The following is a 14,840-nucleotide window of genomic DNA, read 5'->3' as shown; positions in this document are numbered from 1 at the left end:
TTACAGGTACCACAGAAATACACATTGGCTAAAAGATGTGACAAATTATGATTAAAATAGTTTAGAAATCAACAAAATGTTCATATTCACCGGAGCGTCGTAAGAAAGCAGCTACCTGTCCGTCCTGTCATGCGAACTCTTCTCATTCTATCGTGATGTCGTCTAAGAGGAAACGATTTATGTAAAAATGAATTCACTAAAATGTGTTTTGAATTTGGCATTTCAGATGCTTTGGATAAAGGATTTTGTCATGAAGGTAATTTTTTCAATGGTTTGATTTTTAGTGTGCACTGTTTAATTTTGCTAATATCTAATTTTTTTCTAGATACTGACAGATTTTGATTATTTTTCTTGCACTCCTTCATGTGTACCAACTAATCCTAATCTAGTTTTCTCTCTCTCTCTCTCTCTCTCTCTCTCTCTCTCTCTGCAATGCCGCAGTGTTTAATTTTAAAATGTAATTCTGTATTTTCAATATTTTTATAATTTATTATGTACATGGCTTTACCTGCGAATCCTTATTTAATAACACCTTCACATTGAACACCAAGCAAACTGGTTGGTAAAAATTGGTTGTATCTTATGTGGACAAACTTGGTAATTTCGTATCTTGAATGGCGCTTACAATAACTTTGTGGTACCTACTCATCTTATATTAAATTTATATTGTCATATTTTTTTCAAGTTGCTTTATTTTTTACAATGACCTACATTGCTAAATGCTAACGAACCCAGAAAGTTCTCCGAAAATATCTGGTGACCATATATGTTCCTACACTGACCGAATCACTGTAAATTGCAGTATACAGTCTAATATACTGGAATTGGGTTTACGAACGACATATAGGCAAATGCAACACAGAATGTAAATGTATATTTATATTGATTTGCGGACGTAAGTCGACAGTTTGATATTGCAAATTAACAACAAACACGGAGAGGTTGAGGTTGTTTTTGGCTCCACCTATTACGTTGCGTGGAATTTATGTACGACCTCCTTCATGGTCATAAAATATTTCAGAAGATACTGTTCATTTCTGTATTGTCATTCGGTGAAATAAAACGTGCCTTAATCTAATATATTATATTCTTGTATGCTACCTACAACTGGTGCTCAATCCGATATCAACATGGCCATTCTAAATCTGCCCCGACTGTTTCTTGTTCAGGGCAGTCTGAAAAAGCCCCTATATACACCTGCCTGTATTCTCAAGCCAGTTTTAACAATACTTTAACTTATATAACTACGTGAAACTGTTGCTCGTGTCAGTAAAATGGACGACCCGAAATCTGCCCGACTTTCCTTACTTCATGTTTCTGGTACTCAGGCCAGTTATAACAAGAATCGGCTCTTAATCAGCCTCGACTTTGCTAAATTAGCTGGCGCTCAGGGAAGTATCTTCCAACATGAATCAAATGACTGACATATTATTAGGATGTATTGGTTTTATGGCCTTACTTACTACACGTATGCTATGTGACAGTGTGTCTGATTGGATTTAAGACATTAAATGACCGATATACTTGTTTCTGAATTGTTCTATGACCCATTGCCTTTTTAAATGCTATGGGCTTAAAGCATCGCGTCTCCCTTGAGTGTTCACGTCAGCCTCACGGGATCCATTTTCACTTTCACCTATACATTTTGGAGCCTTATTTGAAGATTTTTCCCCCCACCAGATGCCTTTCGAATAAGACCATAAATGGTTCCCAGCACTCCTTATAACAACTACTGTTTCTATGTTGGTATCGATGTTTTCTTGATCAATCAGGTTTCATTACTACTAAGACAGTTGAATGTTTATTTTTATTGAGGGATATTTTGTTTTAATATTCTCAACCAAGTTACAGACGACAGTCGTTTTCTGTGTACAGCTTTCATATCTTACAGTTGTGGGATCGCACAACGTTACAAGATGATCGGTGTGCTTTCAATGTGCGCACGGCGTGTGCACGATGTGCGCACGATGTGCGAACGATAAAAAATATCTGGACGATTATTGCTTGCGCACATTTGTGAGGACGATGGACGAACGATGTGCGATGACAACCGTGATTGGTTTAATATGAGAAATGGCGTAATATTAAATATGGTTTAGTGTTTAAAAGTTTTATGTCAGGCACAGGCCTTGGGCTTTGCCTCGGTCAATATCACTTTTTCAGTTTCATATCACATCATATTCACCAGCATAAAAGTTTATTATTGTGTGATGTTTTTCGAGAGAGAAAGATTTTAAACATGACCATCTGATTGTCATTACCTTTATGTTTGGCTTCATATTCAGTTTGTCGTGGTACATTATTATAATGACCTTTACATATGGTAGACAGCATACCGATTCCCTGGTTTCAAATTTGGAAAATATCTTATATAGAACATGGCCTCATTGGAAAATCCCGAGGATGGAATTTCCATTTTCTACACTCCTGGGCATGATCAATCCCCCTCACTTCAAATGTCAGAATAAAATAAGAAACTAAACTAAATTAAACGTTGATATTTACAATTGCCACTGTTTCTGAACCGTTAACCTAAGTGAGGGCATTTCTGTTTATTTCTCAATAACTTGAGTGTAGAACGTGACCCAGTTCACCGTGTATAAATATATGTAAATATGGACTACTTTCCGCAAACCTCGTATCAATGTTTACAAACAAACGCTAGCATTTAGACTACCGTGCGTTCGAGACACCAAAATAACAACATTAAATTTTATGTTTGTTGTTGTGTTTAACTTTTTTTTGATTTAGATGCTTTTGTCAGCTAATGTCTGAAGCTACAGTTGCGATTGTTCGTCGGTACAAAAACGCTCCATCAGCTCCACTCTCTCATCTATGAGTGTCGGCCCCCATGCCATAGAAACGATGGCTATCGTTCCTAGAAATGCAGGTCGAATTTCTCGTCTCCCAACAGTCACTCGGCTGACAAACGATTTATCTACATCATACATGTCATCTGTACAAACCTCTGGCATGCTTACAAACAGCAATTTCAATAACTTCACTTTCAATTTCCACTAGGCATAAGCCAGTCACTATCACTCGACGACATGGTAGCACTCTCTATTTCCCACCTTTGGGCGCATCACTTTCAAACGACGGGTGTACGCGGTCATGAGTATTTTCTACTTAGTATTTTGCCCCAATACCTCAATTTCATACAAATATACAATTATTTATTCCTTCACCTACTAATACAATTATGAAGATAGTGTATGAAGTAAAATATGGATATTTTATGTAAATACAAATATTGAAATGGGGGAACTTTTTTCTTTTGTTGTCACGGAGAAAGTGGGCGGGGTTTAGCTGCCTGTCAACGGCTATTGCGAATGGCTGTTTCGCATCATTAACCTGGATTAACATAACTTCGAAATAATTTTGAACGCAGATTACACAGGGTGAATGCTTGTATCCGCCTCTTTCATTGGTGTCATTGTTAAAAGAAAAAAATGTAAATATAAGGTTCGCGTTTACGCAATTTACCTTGTGCTCCATCGGATTTATTATCTCATAAACTAAACAAAATAAAAGATTAATCCTTAAATATATGATAATGGCTTCTGATTTTTCTGCCCTGTTAAATTATAAAAGATGAATTAAAGGGGTGCATATTACTACAAGGATACAGTTCGTTTCACACGAGTGATTTTAATTTATTGGCTATGAAGGTGCAACGGGAAGTTGTCCCTATAATTTGTGCGACGTACTTGTGTTTATCACCGTGTTTCATTTCGTTTGATCAATCAGTAGCAGTTACACATGAATGTTTTATTATGACAAATGTTATTTCATCCTTTAAAATTGGACATTCGTCGCTCATCCTATTAAGAATGAAAGCAAATGTGTATTAGTCACTGGCCTTTGGTGCTACNAACTGCATAAAGGACTTGGATTTTTTTCAATATCCATATACATTATGATTAATATTAATATTAGAACAAGTGAGAAATGGTTATTTGAATAATTATATAATTAATATAGGAGTTTGTGTCTTCCAAGTTTACCAGACAATAACCAAGACTAATTGTTACATGAACAAAATGTACGTATCCAATAATGATAATGAATAGCAATGAGCAGATACTGACAACCACTGGGATGCACTCCATGCAATGTAGTCATGCTATACTTGTAAGCACAAATATTACCCGTTATTAAACGGATAAAAATTCATTACAAAAACCATGGGGTACAAAACAGCAGTCGCAATACTCTTCATATAATACGGGCCACCATTAGAAAAGATATATGATAAACATATATTGTGTGGTAATGAACATGATAAAGATAAAACGGAGATATTTAAATACACAACTATTATATACATCAATGTTACCTTCATACAGACGATTACATGTAGCTTGTTACAGGGATTTTACCTACATGGACATGTGGAGACGTCTTTAGAAACAGCTGTTCAATGTAACTGGAGAGCTTGTTGCAGAATAGTGGCTCGAGTGACAGTTATACACCTAAGTGATCTAGATGATTTGTATACTAAACTAAACCAGATACTGTATTATTCCGAATATTTCAATTCTTACAACACTACATCTTGTATATTGGATATTTAACAGAAAATCGTACTAATTTTTATTTCTATTGTTAATCAGCCATTTTAAAAAAATGTTAGAGAAAACCGGATGAACAGAGACAACATTTGCATCTGACAAAGACCAATGATTTCTCGTTAAACACGGGGTGGCAATCAAGATATCTATAAGACTAGAAGAGTGATCTCCCTTTATCAGTATTTAATTTATGGATTGTGTACACTAACAGAGAGACGCCAAAAGCATAAACTTATTCAATTTTATCAAATGGTGTACACTGTTACTCCTGAGTATCTATCCACTCTTGTTCTACACAAAATAGCAGATACCCATATGCATGGTACTAGAAAATCATATAATCGTTCAAAAAAAACCCCAACAACGTTGGAACAGATATCCCATTGAAGTTATAGCCAGTCATTAAGGACTTAATAATCTGTAATAAATTAATAATAAATGATATTGCAATGACTGAAAAACGAACACGTCATTGCCATAGTGTAACAAAGAATAAGGCATTCTTCAATAAATTATAGGAGAGACATTGCATCACCACGAAAGACGACAAAACAGTGTTCGGAGAATCGAACAGAGCAGTCCAAAGAAAATCTTGTTTTTGAACATATTGGCAGCTCTGTCAGTATGTTCGAAAATCACATAATCCAAAACAAACTGGTCTCTTTCTGATCTGGCACCTTTAGCTCCTCGTCATCAACACGAAAATCACACAATCTGAAAGATAAAGTACATTTCTGATCCAGCACCTTTATCTTTAAGTTGTAAAATCAAAACATCTTAATCTTCAAAATGAAGATCCATTTCTGATCCAGCATCTTTAGCTTGTCTTCATCAGTACAAAAATCACACAACCATAAATTTAAAGATCCATTTTCCATCCATCACCTTTATCTCCGCTTCATCAGTCAAGCATCACATAATCTTAAACTTAAAGATACATTTCTAATAAGCACACCTAGTCCCTTTTCATCAGAATGAGTTTCATATAACCATAGATATTGAAAGAATAATGATTAACATGATAATTAAAAAGAATACATTTTGTTTACACAAATTGCTGATTCCCAACCTGTAATGATCAGCAAGCCTTTTGCTATATACAATTGAACCAAGTGTGTAATAATAAACTATCTCGTGCAACAATACACAATGCAACACAGGTTTGCGCAGTTCCACTGCAAGTAGATGGCATTTTAAAGGGAACCGATGATTGAGTATCACGTTGAAAGTATTTCGATCTTTCAAGCTTTAAAAAAATATCTTACAGAGACTTTTCCAAGCAATAATACTTGATTCCTCGGAAAGTCAAATTCAGTTTTTTGATATAAAATGAAAAATGTACCTGCAATTGACATATGGATCGAAGATGATTTCTTTCTGATCCTCTGTTTAGGGGACATTGATAAAAACAAGAATAGACCTGCCGTAACGTGTATAAATAAAGGCTAATCCTTGGACCCCTGCAGAATCAGGGGTTATCTTCTGTGTTTCCTACTAAGAGGACATTGAAGGGTTCAAAATTGATATGCTGCACCTATTGCAATACTTGGTTTTTTTTTCGTTGCCTATGTTTCCTGTCTTGTTCCTTTTCTATCTACATTTATCTTCCTGGCGGTGTCACCCTAGACACCCGTCCTCATATGGCCCTGGCTGTTGCGAGGAGGTCAAACCACAAACAAACAAACTAAACGTCAATATGACCTGAAATAGTCATGGCAGTGATATGCGAAATAAATAAAGTTATCGGACAGAAATCACAGGAAAAAACTCTTCAAGTAAATATACCTACCTACCTATCCTCTTCGTCCCCGGTGGGATATAAGGCCATAAATATGAACTGGAGTAAAGGTCAAATTCATATTTACCTGAAGAGTTGTTGCCTGTGATTTCTGTCCGATAAATAAATAAAATAACCTGCATCAGTTTAAATACATATTTCTTACACGAATGCGAAAAGTAATAAGAAAACAGTTGCTTCGTTAAAAATAAAACCTCAATAGAAAACAGAGTCAATGAGTGAAGTGCATTGACGATAAACATAAGTACGTTATGTCATCTCACACACAATCGATAAAACAACTCAAAGCAACGACGCCTGTATTGACCTTTGATACGTTTGGGGAGTACAATAGAAAGAAAATGATTTATTCTGGTCCGTGGATAAATAAATTACAATTCAATACATCATAATGTTGGCAGTGTACTTTTTGGGTAATTTTGTCAATAAGAAGGCGATTTGGTTAAATCCAATTATACTACATGCAATCCGAGAACAGCAAATGTATGCACACTGAAAAAAATCACATGTACATATGTAGTACGGTTCCAACAGAGCAGAACAACTGTCCTATTGAAAAGTTATTGATATGTGAATATATTGAAGTGAAAACTCTGCTTGCAGCTTTACTTCTAACATATGTCCATGTATATTGTTAAAAGTAGTCATTATACTGATTTAAGAAACCGTTTCATTAAAAATAAATATTATCATAAAAAACACCTAGTACGCCAACACTTTTAGATTTGATGACAACAAGGAATAATAATAAGCAAAAATGTTTAGCCAAAGTCATAAAAGGAGATTCAATATTGTTTAAGCTGTAAGGAATCACTCTCTGCACTATCGCTTTAATTGTATCATGTACTGTATGCATGTCTATATTTGTACTTGAAAACTTGTACTGTATATATGCACTGTACTGATACACTGCAAAGTTAAATGTAATAAAGAATGAATGAATGAATGAATGAATAAATGTTTAAAAGGACAGGTAAAGTCTGCTGCTTTTAAATTTGTTGCACAGCGTTTTTGGTTTTATCAACACTACATTAATGTACGCAATCTACTATGACAATTTCACACCTAACCTCCACCAACCTAGGTCTGTCCCTGTGAACGTGTGTCAGAGTGTATAAATAAACCTTTTCATCTTTAGTGATTACATAACAGCGACTGCCCAATAGTACTATGGGGATGGGCTAGACCTACACCACCACAGTTGTAGTGGGCACTTCACCACATACAGATATTTTTTTTACTGAAAACAATTATATACCACAAATTTGAAAAAGTAAATAACCAAAATTTGATTTTTTTATGAATTGTTTTATGAAATACTGATTAATTTCTAATAATAATATTCAAAATATTGACTTTTTCTACTTTGGTTTAAAATTGAGCATTTTAAAACAAAGAATTGCTAAGCCATTTCTAACAGGTCAAAATTAAATATGCCAATTAAGTGGTGTTATAATTCTAATATTAGATGAGCATGGGCTCCCGCTCACAGAAAGCAAGCATTAATCATTTACAAGATGTGATCAGTGACCAAAAACACATGCTACAAGTATGCCTATATATGTATAGCTACAGCGTCACACTTTGTAAACTGATCTATTTATAGAAATAAAAATAGTAAACTTAGTAAAGATTGATGTCCTAGACAAAAGTAGTTGGTATTTCCCATTCCTACTACCGGGACATTATGCAGATATGAATGAATAAGCTAGGCCACAATAACGTAAAAGCGAATAACTTGCGCATACAATGTGTTATAACACACGTTAGGTACGCAATATAAAGTCTTTTCGTCTGACTGTTCCGCTTGGAATTGCCGATTAAATCGNAAATTTAAATATTAGATGAGCATGGGCTCCCGCTCACAGAAAGCAAGCATTAATCAAGATGGACAACAATATTAATTAAGGAAGAAGGGAAACCTATCTCCCTTTCCAAGATCTGAAAAATGTTTCAAGTAACCAAAAAAGGAACAGATAGGGAAATTGTCGGGTTTCCAAAGCCGCAAAAAAGACATTGTTTGTTTACATTGTTTTCCTGTATTTTTCTGCCAGGAGTTCCTTAGCGATTTTAAGTTAAGAAAACATTTAAGTTAAGGAGCGTTGATATAACCGGGGCTAGCAGACCTAGAAAGTCGTGACCTAATATGGGAAAATATTTCAGTTGATCTAAAACAACAATAAGAACAATTTATCACAGAAACGTCTATAATTGTAAAGGGTGCTATTAAATTGACCAGTGTAAACAAACTTTTAATTGATGTTGGATGGAGTATTTTTTATTTTTTATTTCAACAAATTGTATTTCATTTAGAAAAAGGATTGAGTAAGAGGCACAGCCTATATTAGTTCTCTCCTAAAGGTAACAATGAGTATATAAATACATATATATATATAATAAAGGATGTTGTTATTTTGAAATTTCAAAGTTTATTATTTTAAGTATGAAACATAAAATGTTTAAATATGAGATATGTGTTTGGAAGTAAGGACAATATTTAAGAGTTGTTATAATATATGAAATAGTGTATTCACTATGTTTTCCAAACTTGTAATTGTTTAGAGTCTCGAATTCAGAATCCATGACAGGATTCCCTCCACTCATGGGAAACAGACCTAAAATGTCCACATTGGCTTATCAACCACTGGTCATCCACCCATGAGTTTTGGGGCCAGCCATGGATACTGCATCCTGATTTTCAAAGTTAAGCTAATTAAGGAAGAAAGAATTTGGCAGATTTTGAAGTGTTGGTGGATTAAAATGAATATTTTGTAGCGATTTGTTAATGATTTTACATTTTTTTTTTTACAATATGATAGTAATTATTCTATCACATAAAACGACACTATGCTTTAATGATTATGAATGATGCATAGCATGCAATACATACAAAATGTATGCCTATCAGATCAAAAGGGGCAAAGGTGGCAATAGGAAAAGGAAAGGGTAATGATGACACGCAATGTTTATCATGTAAAAGCACAGTCGTAACTGATGGTTTTCATATTTAAGAGACATAATATCAAATCAGAAATATATAATGTATTATATATGTGGAAATCTATGTGTAGCTGTGACAAACTCGGCAGTACATTTAAATATATTTACATTGGTTTGTTCATCACAATCACCACAGCCAGATAGAAATACATCCAGAGTGTAGTGGTTGTGATTAATATCGAATAATTTATCCTTGAGGGTTTTACGTGGTTCATCATACTTGTTACAAATGAGAAAAAAAATGATGTACTGTTTCATGGGTATCACCACAGGTACAAGTTGGTGATTCAAGAAAATGATCTCTGTGTAGATCAAAATTAAGGTTACTTGAAGAGTTTCTAAGTTGGCAGAGTATGATGTTGTATTTTCAATCACCTGCGTTGACATAGGTAAAATTTCTACTTGTGTCTAGTAACATGTTGTCGCTTACAGCTCTTCTTAAAAGTTGTTTAAATTGGTATATTGATGTGATGTTAGTCAGGTCAAACCTTTCTGCAAGTTCATTATCATCTTAAAGTGTCGACGGAATAAAGCTTTTGGCATAAGTATTTGTTCTGCACACAGGAATTGTAAAGATTCTTACATTTCTTAATAGGTATGAGTTCATATCGTTAAAAAAGGGTTTAATTAATTCAGTTACATAAGTGGGTGCAGTTCCTGTAAGAATTTTGAATAGAAGAATAAGTCTGTGTTGTTTACGTCTTGCAGCAATGGTGTCCCAACCAAATAATTTGCTTAAATCACCAAATATTGATCTAATTTCAAGTCCTTCATCAAGTTTTTGTATAAAAGTATTGTACATGGATAATAATTGATAAACAGTTGAGTCACAAGGAATATATCCAGACTGGTATTTTGTTTGTAGTTCGAATTCCAGTAAGTGATTATAACATGAAGTAATAGAAATTGGACGGTGATTTGAGACATCATTTTTATCACCTTTACCTTTATATATAGCAATAATATTAGCCTATTTCCAAGACAGAGGAACAGAACCAGATGCCATGGTTTTATTAAATAACATAAAAAGGGCAGTTATTACTGATGGAAAAAGAAGTTTAATAACCTTCGGTATAATTTCATCAGAGCCTGCAGGTTTCTTATAATTAAGTACAGTCATTTGATCCCTCACATCCTGCTCCTGAAATATAATGTTATTAAGTGTGTTAGGAGAATCATGTACCGTAGGAAAAGGATCAATATTATCAGAGGATGTTGATATGGATGTAAACTAATCAACAAGACCTTCGGCTTTATCAAGTGGATGAAACAAAACAGTGTTATTATCATTTAAAAGTGGAATAGTAGGTGACTTGTTGTTATTTTTTAGAATAGTTTTTGTGGTTTTCCACCATTTAGATGATCAGACATTGGGATCATTTAGTGAGTGTTCTAAATTTTGTATATATCTATCTTTAGTGGTACGTATTCAGCTGATGGCTTCATTTCTGATGTTCCTAAAATTTGCCCAATGTTCTGGATTATTTGTCTGTATTGCTATTTTTATGGATTCTATTCCTCTCTTTTAGTTTTAACCTTATCTCGTTTGACATTCATGGCTTATCCTTTGGTCGGTTAGTAATTTTCTTTACAGGTATACAGTCATCTATAGCTTTATTTACAGCAATAACAAGTACAGTATTAAAACCATTTACATTTTGTTGTTCATTTATACTTACCCAGTGATTACTACAGATTGGAGGAGTTACAATTACATTTTTTACAAATGTATCAAACATTATTGTCGGATTATATTTTGTTAGAAGTCTTTTTAAACGAGAGTGTAGCTGCATATTGCTCATATTTACATTAATGTCACCAGTAATAATAATGTCTGCATTTGTTCGCCTAGAGTCATCAGTTACATGATCTTGTAAATTATCAAGCTTGTTCCAGTAATCAATACTTCTGTCAGGAGGTCTATACATACAACCTAGGAGGAGTTTTTTGTTGCTAAGTGTAATCTTTGACCATAATAATTCTAAATCAGGAATCTCGAGATCTTGTCTTCTTTTCATGGTGATATTGTCCTTATTATAAATTATAATGCCACCCCCAGGACGCATACAGCGGTCTTTTCTGAAAATTTGTTTACAAAAGTTTTGGAGAAACAAGTCATTGTCATGAATTATTTCAGTAGAGTTGGCTTTCAGTTATACAAATATATTTATCACTCAATTCAGCTTCAACTATAATCAGTTCATTTCTTACTGAACGGATGTTTGAGCAACTAATGTCAAGACTGCATAAAGGACTTGTTTTTTTTTTCGATATCCATATACATGCTGATTAGTATTAATATTAGAACAGGTGAGAAATGGTTATTTGAATAATTATATATTAATATAGGAGTGTCTTCCATGTTTACCATACAATAACCAAAACTAATTTTTACATGAACAAAATGTACGTATCTAATAATGATAACGAATAGCAATGAGCAGAGATTGACAACCACTGGGATGCACTCCATGCAGTATAGTCATACTATACTTGTAAGCACAAATATAACCCCTTGTTAAACCGATAAAAATTCATTAAATGGGGTACAACACAGCAGTCGCAATACTCTCATAAAATACGGGCCACAACTAGAAAAGATATCTGATAAACATATATTGTGTGGTAATGAACATGATAAAGATAAAACGGAGATATCTAATTACACAACTATTATATACATCAATGTTACCTTCATACAGCCGATTGCATGTAGCTTGTGACAGGGATATTACCTACATGGACATATGGAGACGCCTTTAGAAACAGCTGTTCAATGTAACTGGAGAGCTTGTTGCAGAAAAGTGGCTCGAGTGTCAGTTATTCACCTTAGTGATCTAGATGATTTGTATACTAAACTAAACCAGATACTGTATCTTTCCGGATATTTCAATTCTGACAACACTACATCTTGTATATTGGATATTTAACAGAAAATCGTACTAATTTTTATTTCTATTGTTAATCAGCCATTTTAAAAAAATGTTAGAGAAAACCGGATGAACAGAGACAACATTTGCATCTGACAAAGACCAATGATTTCTCGTTAAACACGGGGTGGCAATCAAGATATCTATAAGACTAGAAGAGTGATCTCCCTTTATCAGTATTTAATTTATGGATTGTGTACACTAACAGAGAGACGCCAAAAGCATAAACTTATTCAATTTTATCAAATGGTGTACACTGTTACTCCTGAGTATCTATCCACTCTTATTCTACACCAAATAGCAGATACCCATATGTATGGTACTAGAAAATCATATAATCGTTCATCTCTCCATTGTAAAACTAGCCATTATATGTCATCCTTTCTACCCTCCACTATATCATCTTGGAATGGGGTACCTGGTGATATTAGAACAAATCCCTCTTTATCTCACTTCAAGAAATATATTGAACTAGATCTGAAATAACATGAACGATATCAGTGTGCTTTCGGCTAACTGCTAGGGCCTCGGCGATAGATTTAAGAGAAAAGACGTTTTTGTATACCTAAGAGACAAGAAGTATCATATTTATTGTTTGCAGGACACCCATTGTACACTAGATCAGGAAAATACAATAAGAAATGAGTGGGTATAGGACAGTTATTTCAGTTCTTTTAAATCAAATTCACGTGTTATCGCTTTTCTTTTAATTTCTAACTTTGAAAGTAAAGTGCACAGAGAAAAGAAAGACTTGAATGGACATTTCCTTGCTCTTGATATTACCATTGAGGGTTCCAGAACAACACTAATTACCCTGTTAGGCCCAAGTCAAGACAACCAAGATTTTTAAAACCTTGTTTCAGATACTATTGATAGTTTTGGGAATGTAATATGATTATATGTGGGGATTTTAACTTAGTATTGAACTCAGAGTTAGATTATGATCGTTCATACAGAACTATTAACAATGTTGCTGCTAGGGAAAAGATTTTAGAACTTAATGAAAATTTTAATCTTATTTACATATACAGGGAGCGTCACCAGGATACTAAGAGATTTACTTGGCGGAAAAGTAATCCAATAAGACAGGCCAGATTAGATCTTTTAGCTCCAGTTATAACTTTGAAAATAAATGAATTTAAGAAAGGGAAAGGTTTATGGAAACTGAACAATTCTTTATTACTGGAAAATGACTATTAAGATATGGTAAAACATTGCATTGGGAACATTAAGTTACAATATTGTCTTCCAGTGTATAATTTTAACTCATTTGCACTTATTCCCAATAATGATAAACAATGTTAATGGAAATTAGAGGGAATCTAAATATATTATGCATCTTACAGGAAAATGCAACAGAGCTTAAAAGAAGAATCCTTTAGAAATCTATAGTAATTTTAGAAAATAGTATAAACCGAGACCAGGAAGAATAAGGAGATACGAAAAAGGAGTTAGAATGTATGCGTTTGAAAAAAACACAGAGGTAGTATTATTAGATCAACAGCAACATTGATAGAAGAGGGAGAGAAACCTACGTCTTATTTTTTAATTTTGAAACAGAAACTTTACTTCCAAAGTTATTCCACAAATTCAGATAGAGAACAATGAAGGTGGCAACACTTCTGCACCTATCAGCATTCAACGCGGATGCCGTCAAGGCGATCCTATCGCCCCATATAATTTTATACTTTGTGTTGAGGTCCTAGCATCAAAAATAAGAAATAATGACCATATTAAAGGCATCTAATTGGAAAATATATATATAAATATACAATATGCAGATGATCCTGGGTTGATACTAGATGGTACATAGAGGTCTATTAAGGAATCTATCTATGAAATGAATAATTTTGCAAATATCTCTGGGTTCAAGATCAATACTACAAAAACGCAGGTTATATGGATAGACAGTAGAAAATATAGTGACCAAACTTTCCTTCCAGACTTGCATCTACAATGGGGGAAGGATAAGTTCAACTTTTTGGGTATAGATTTCTCCGTAGATGTAAGTGAGATTCCAAGAATGATCTGAACTTTGACAACAAGATTGTTAAACTTAAAGGTCTTATTAAAAATTGGAATAGACGGAGTTTGTAGAATTAGTATCATTAAGTCTTTGTTGATTTTCCAACTTAATTACCTGTTTATCACTTTGCTAAGTTGAATTCTTTGTTATTCAATTTTCTATGGAATGGCAAAAGTCATAGGATTAAAAAAGAAGTTGTTATTCAAAAACTATATAAATGGGGGATTGAAGATGATCGACGTACATGCTTTTATAGATTCTCTTAAGCTAGGTTGGGTAAGAAGACTGTTCCAGCCATCTGGAAAATGGAATAAGCTTTTGAATAACATTTTAGATCCTAAAAAAAAAAAAATTGTGGAAAAGAATACATTATGGAAGGATGTTTTCAAAGGATGGGTTAGACTGAATAATTCCAAATTAATGAGACAAACCTACAGTAGAAGTGAATCAATGTTAAAAACTCCCCTATGGCAAAACAAGGATATTCAAGTAGGTCATAATTTTAGTTTTTA

At 33.8% G+C, this 14,840-nt stretch overlaps 1 protein-coding gene across 1 annotated transcript in view; it reads left to right on the top strand.

Annotated features, from left to right (window-relative positions):
- The first annotated feature begins 231 nt into the window (after positions 1-231).
- The window catches only part of LOC110452208, a 33,838-nt gene continuing 19,229 nt past the window's right edge, over positions 232-14,840 (top strand). The window contains exon 1 of the mRNA XM_021500582.1: positions 232-256. Within this exon, the coding sequence (XP_021356257.1) occupies positions 251-256 (6 nt within the window). The 5' untranslated portion in view covers positions 232-250. The remainder of the gene's footprint in view (positions 257-14,840) is intronic.

Source organism: Mizuhopecten yessoensis, unplaced genomic scaffold (genome assembly GCF_002113885.1).
Source record: "Mizuhopecten yessoensis strain PY_sf001 unplaced genomic scaffold, ASM211388v2 scaffold6483, whole genome shotgun sequence".
Classification (NCBI taxonomy): Eukaryota; Metazoa; Mollusca; class Bivalvia; order Pectinida; family Pectinidae; genus Mizuhopecten; species Mizuhopecten yessoensis.
Note: the sequence above shows the minus strand (reverse complement) of the source record. Positions and strands in the feature narration are given on the sequence as shown.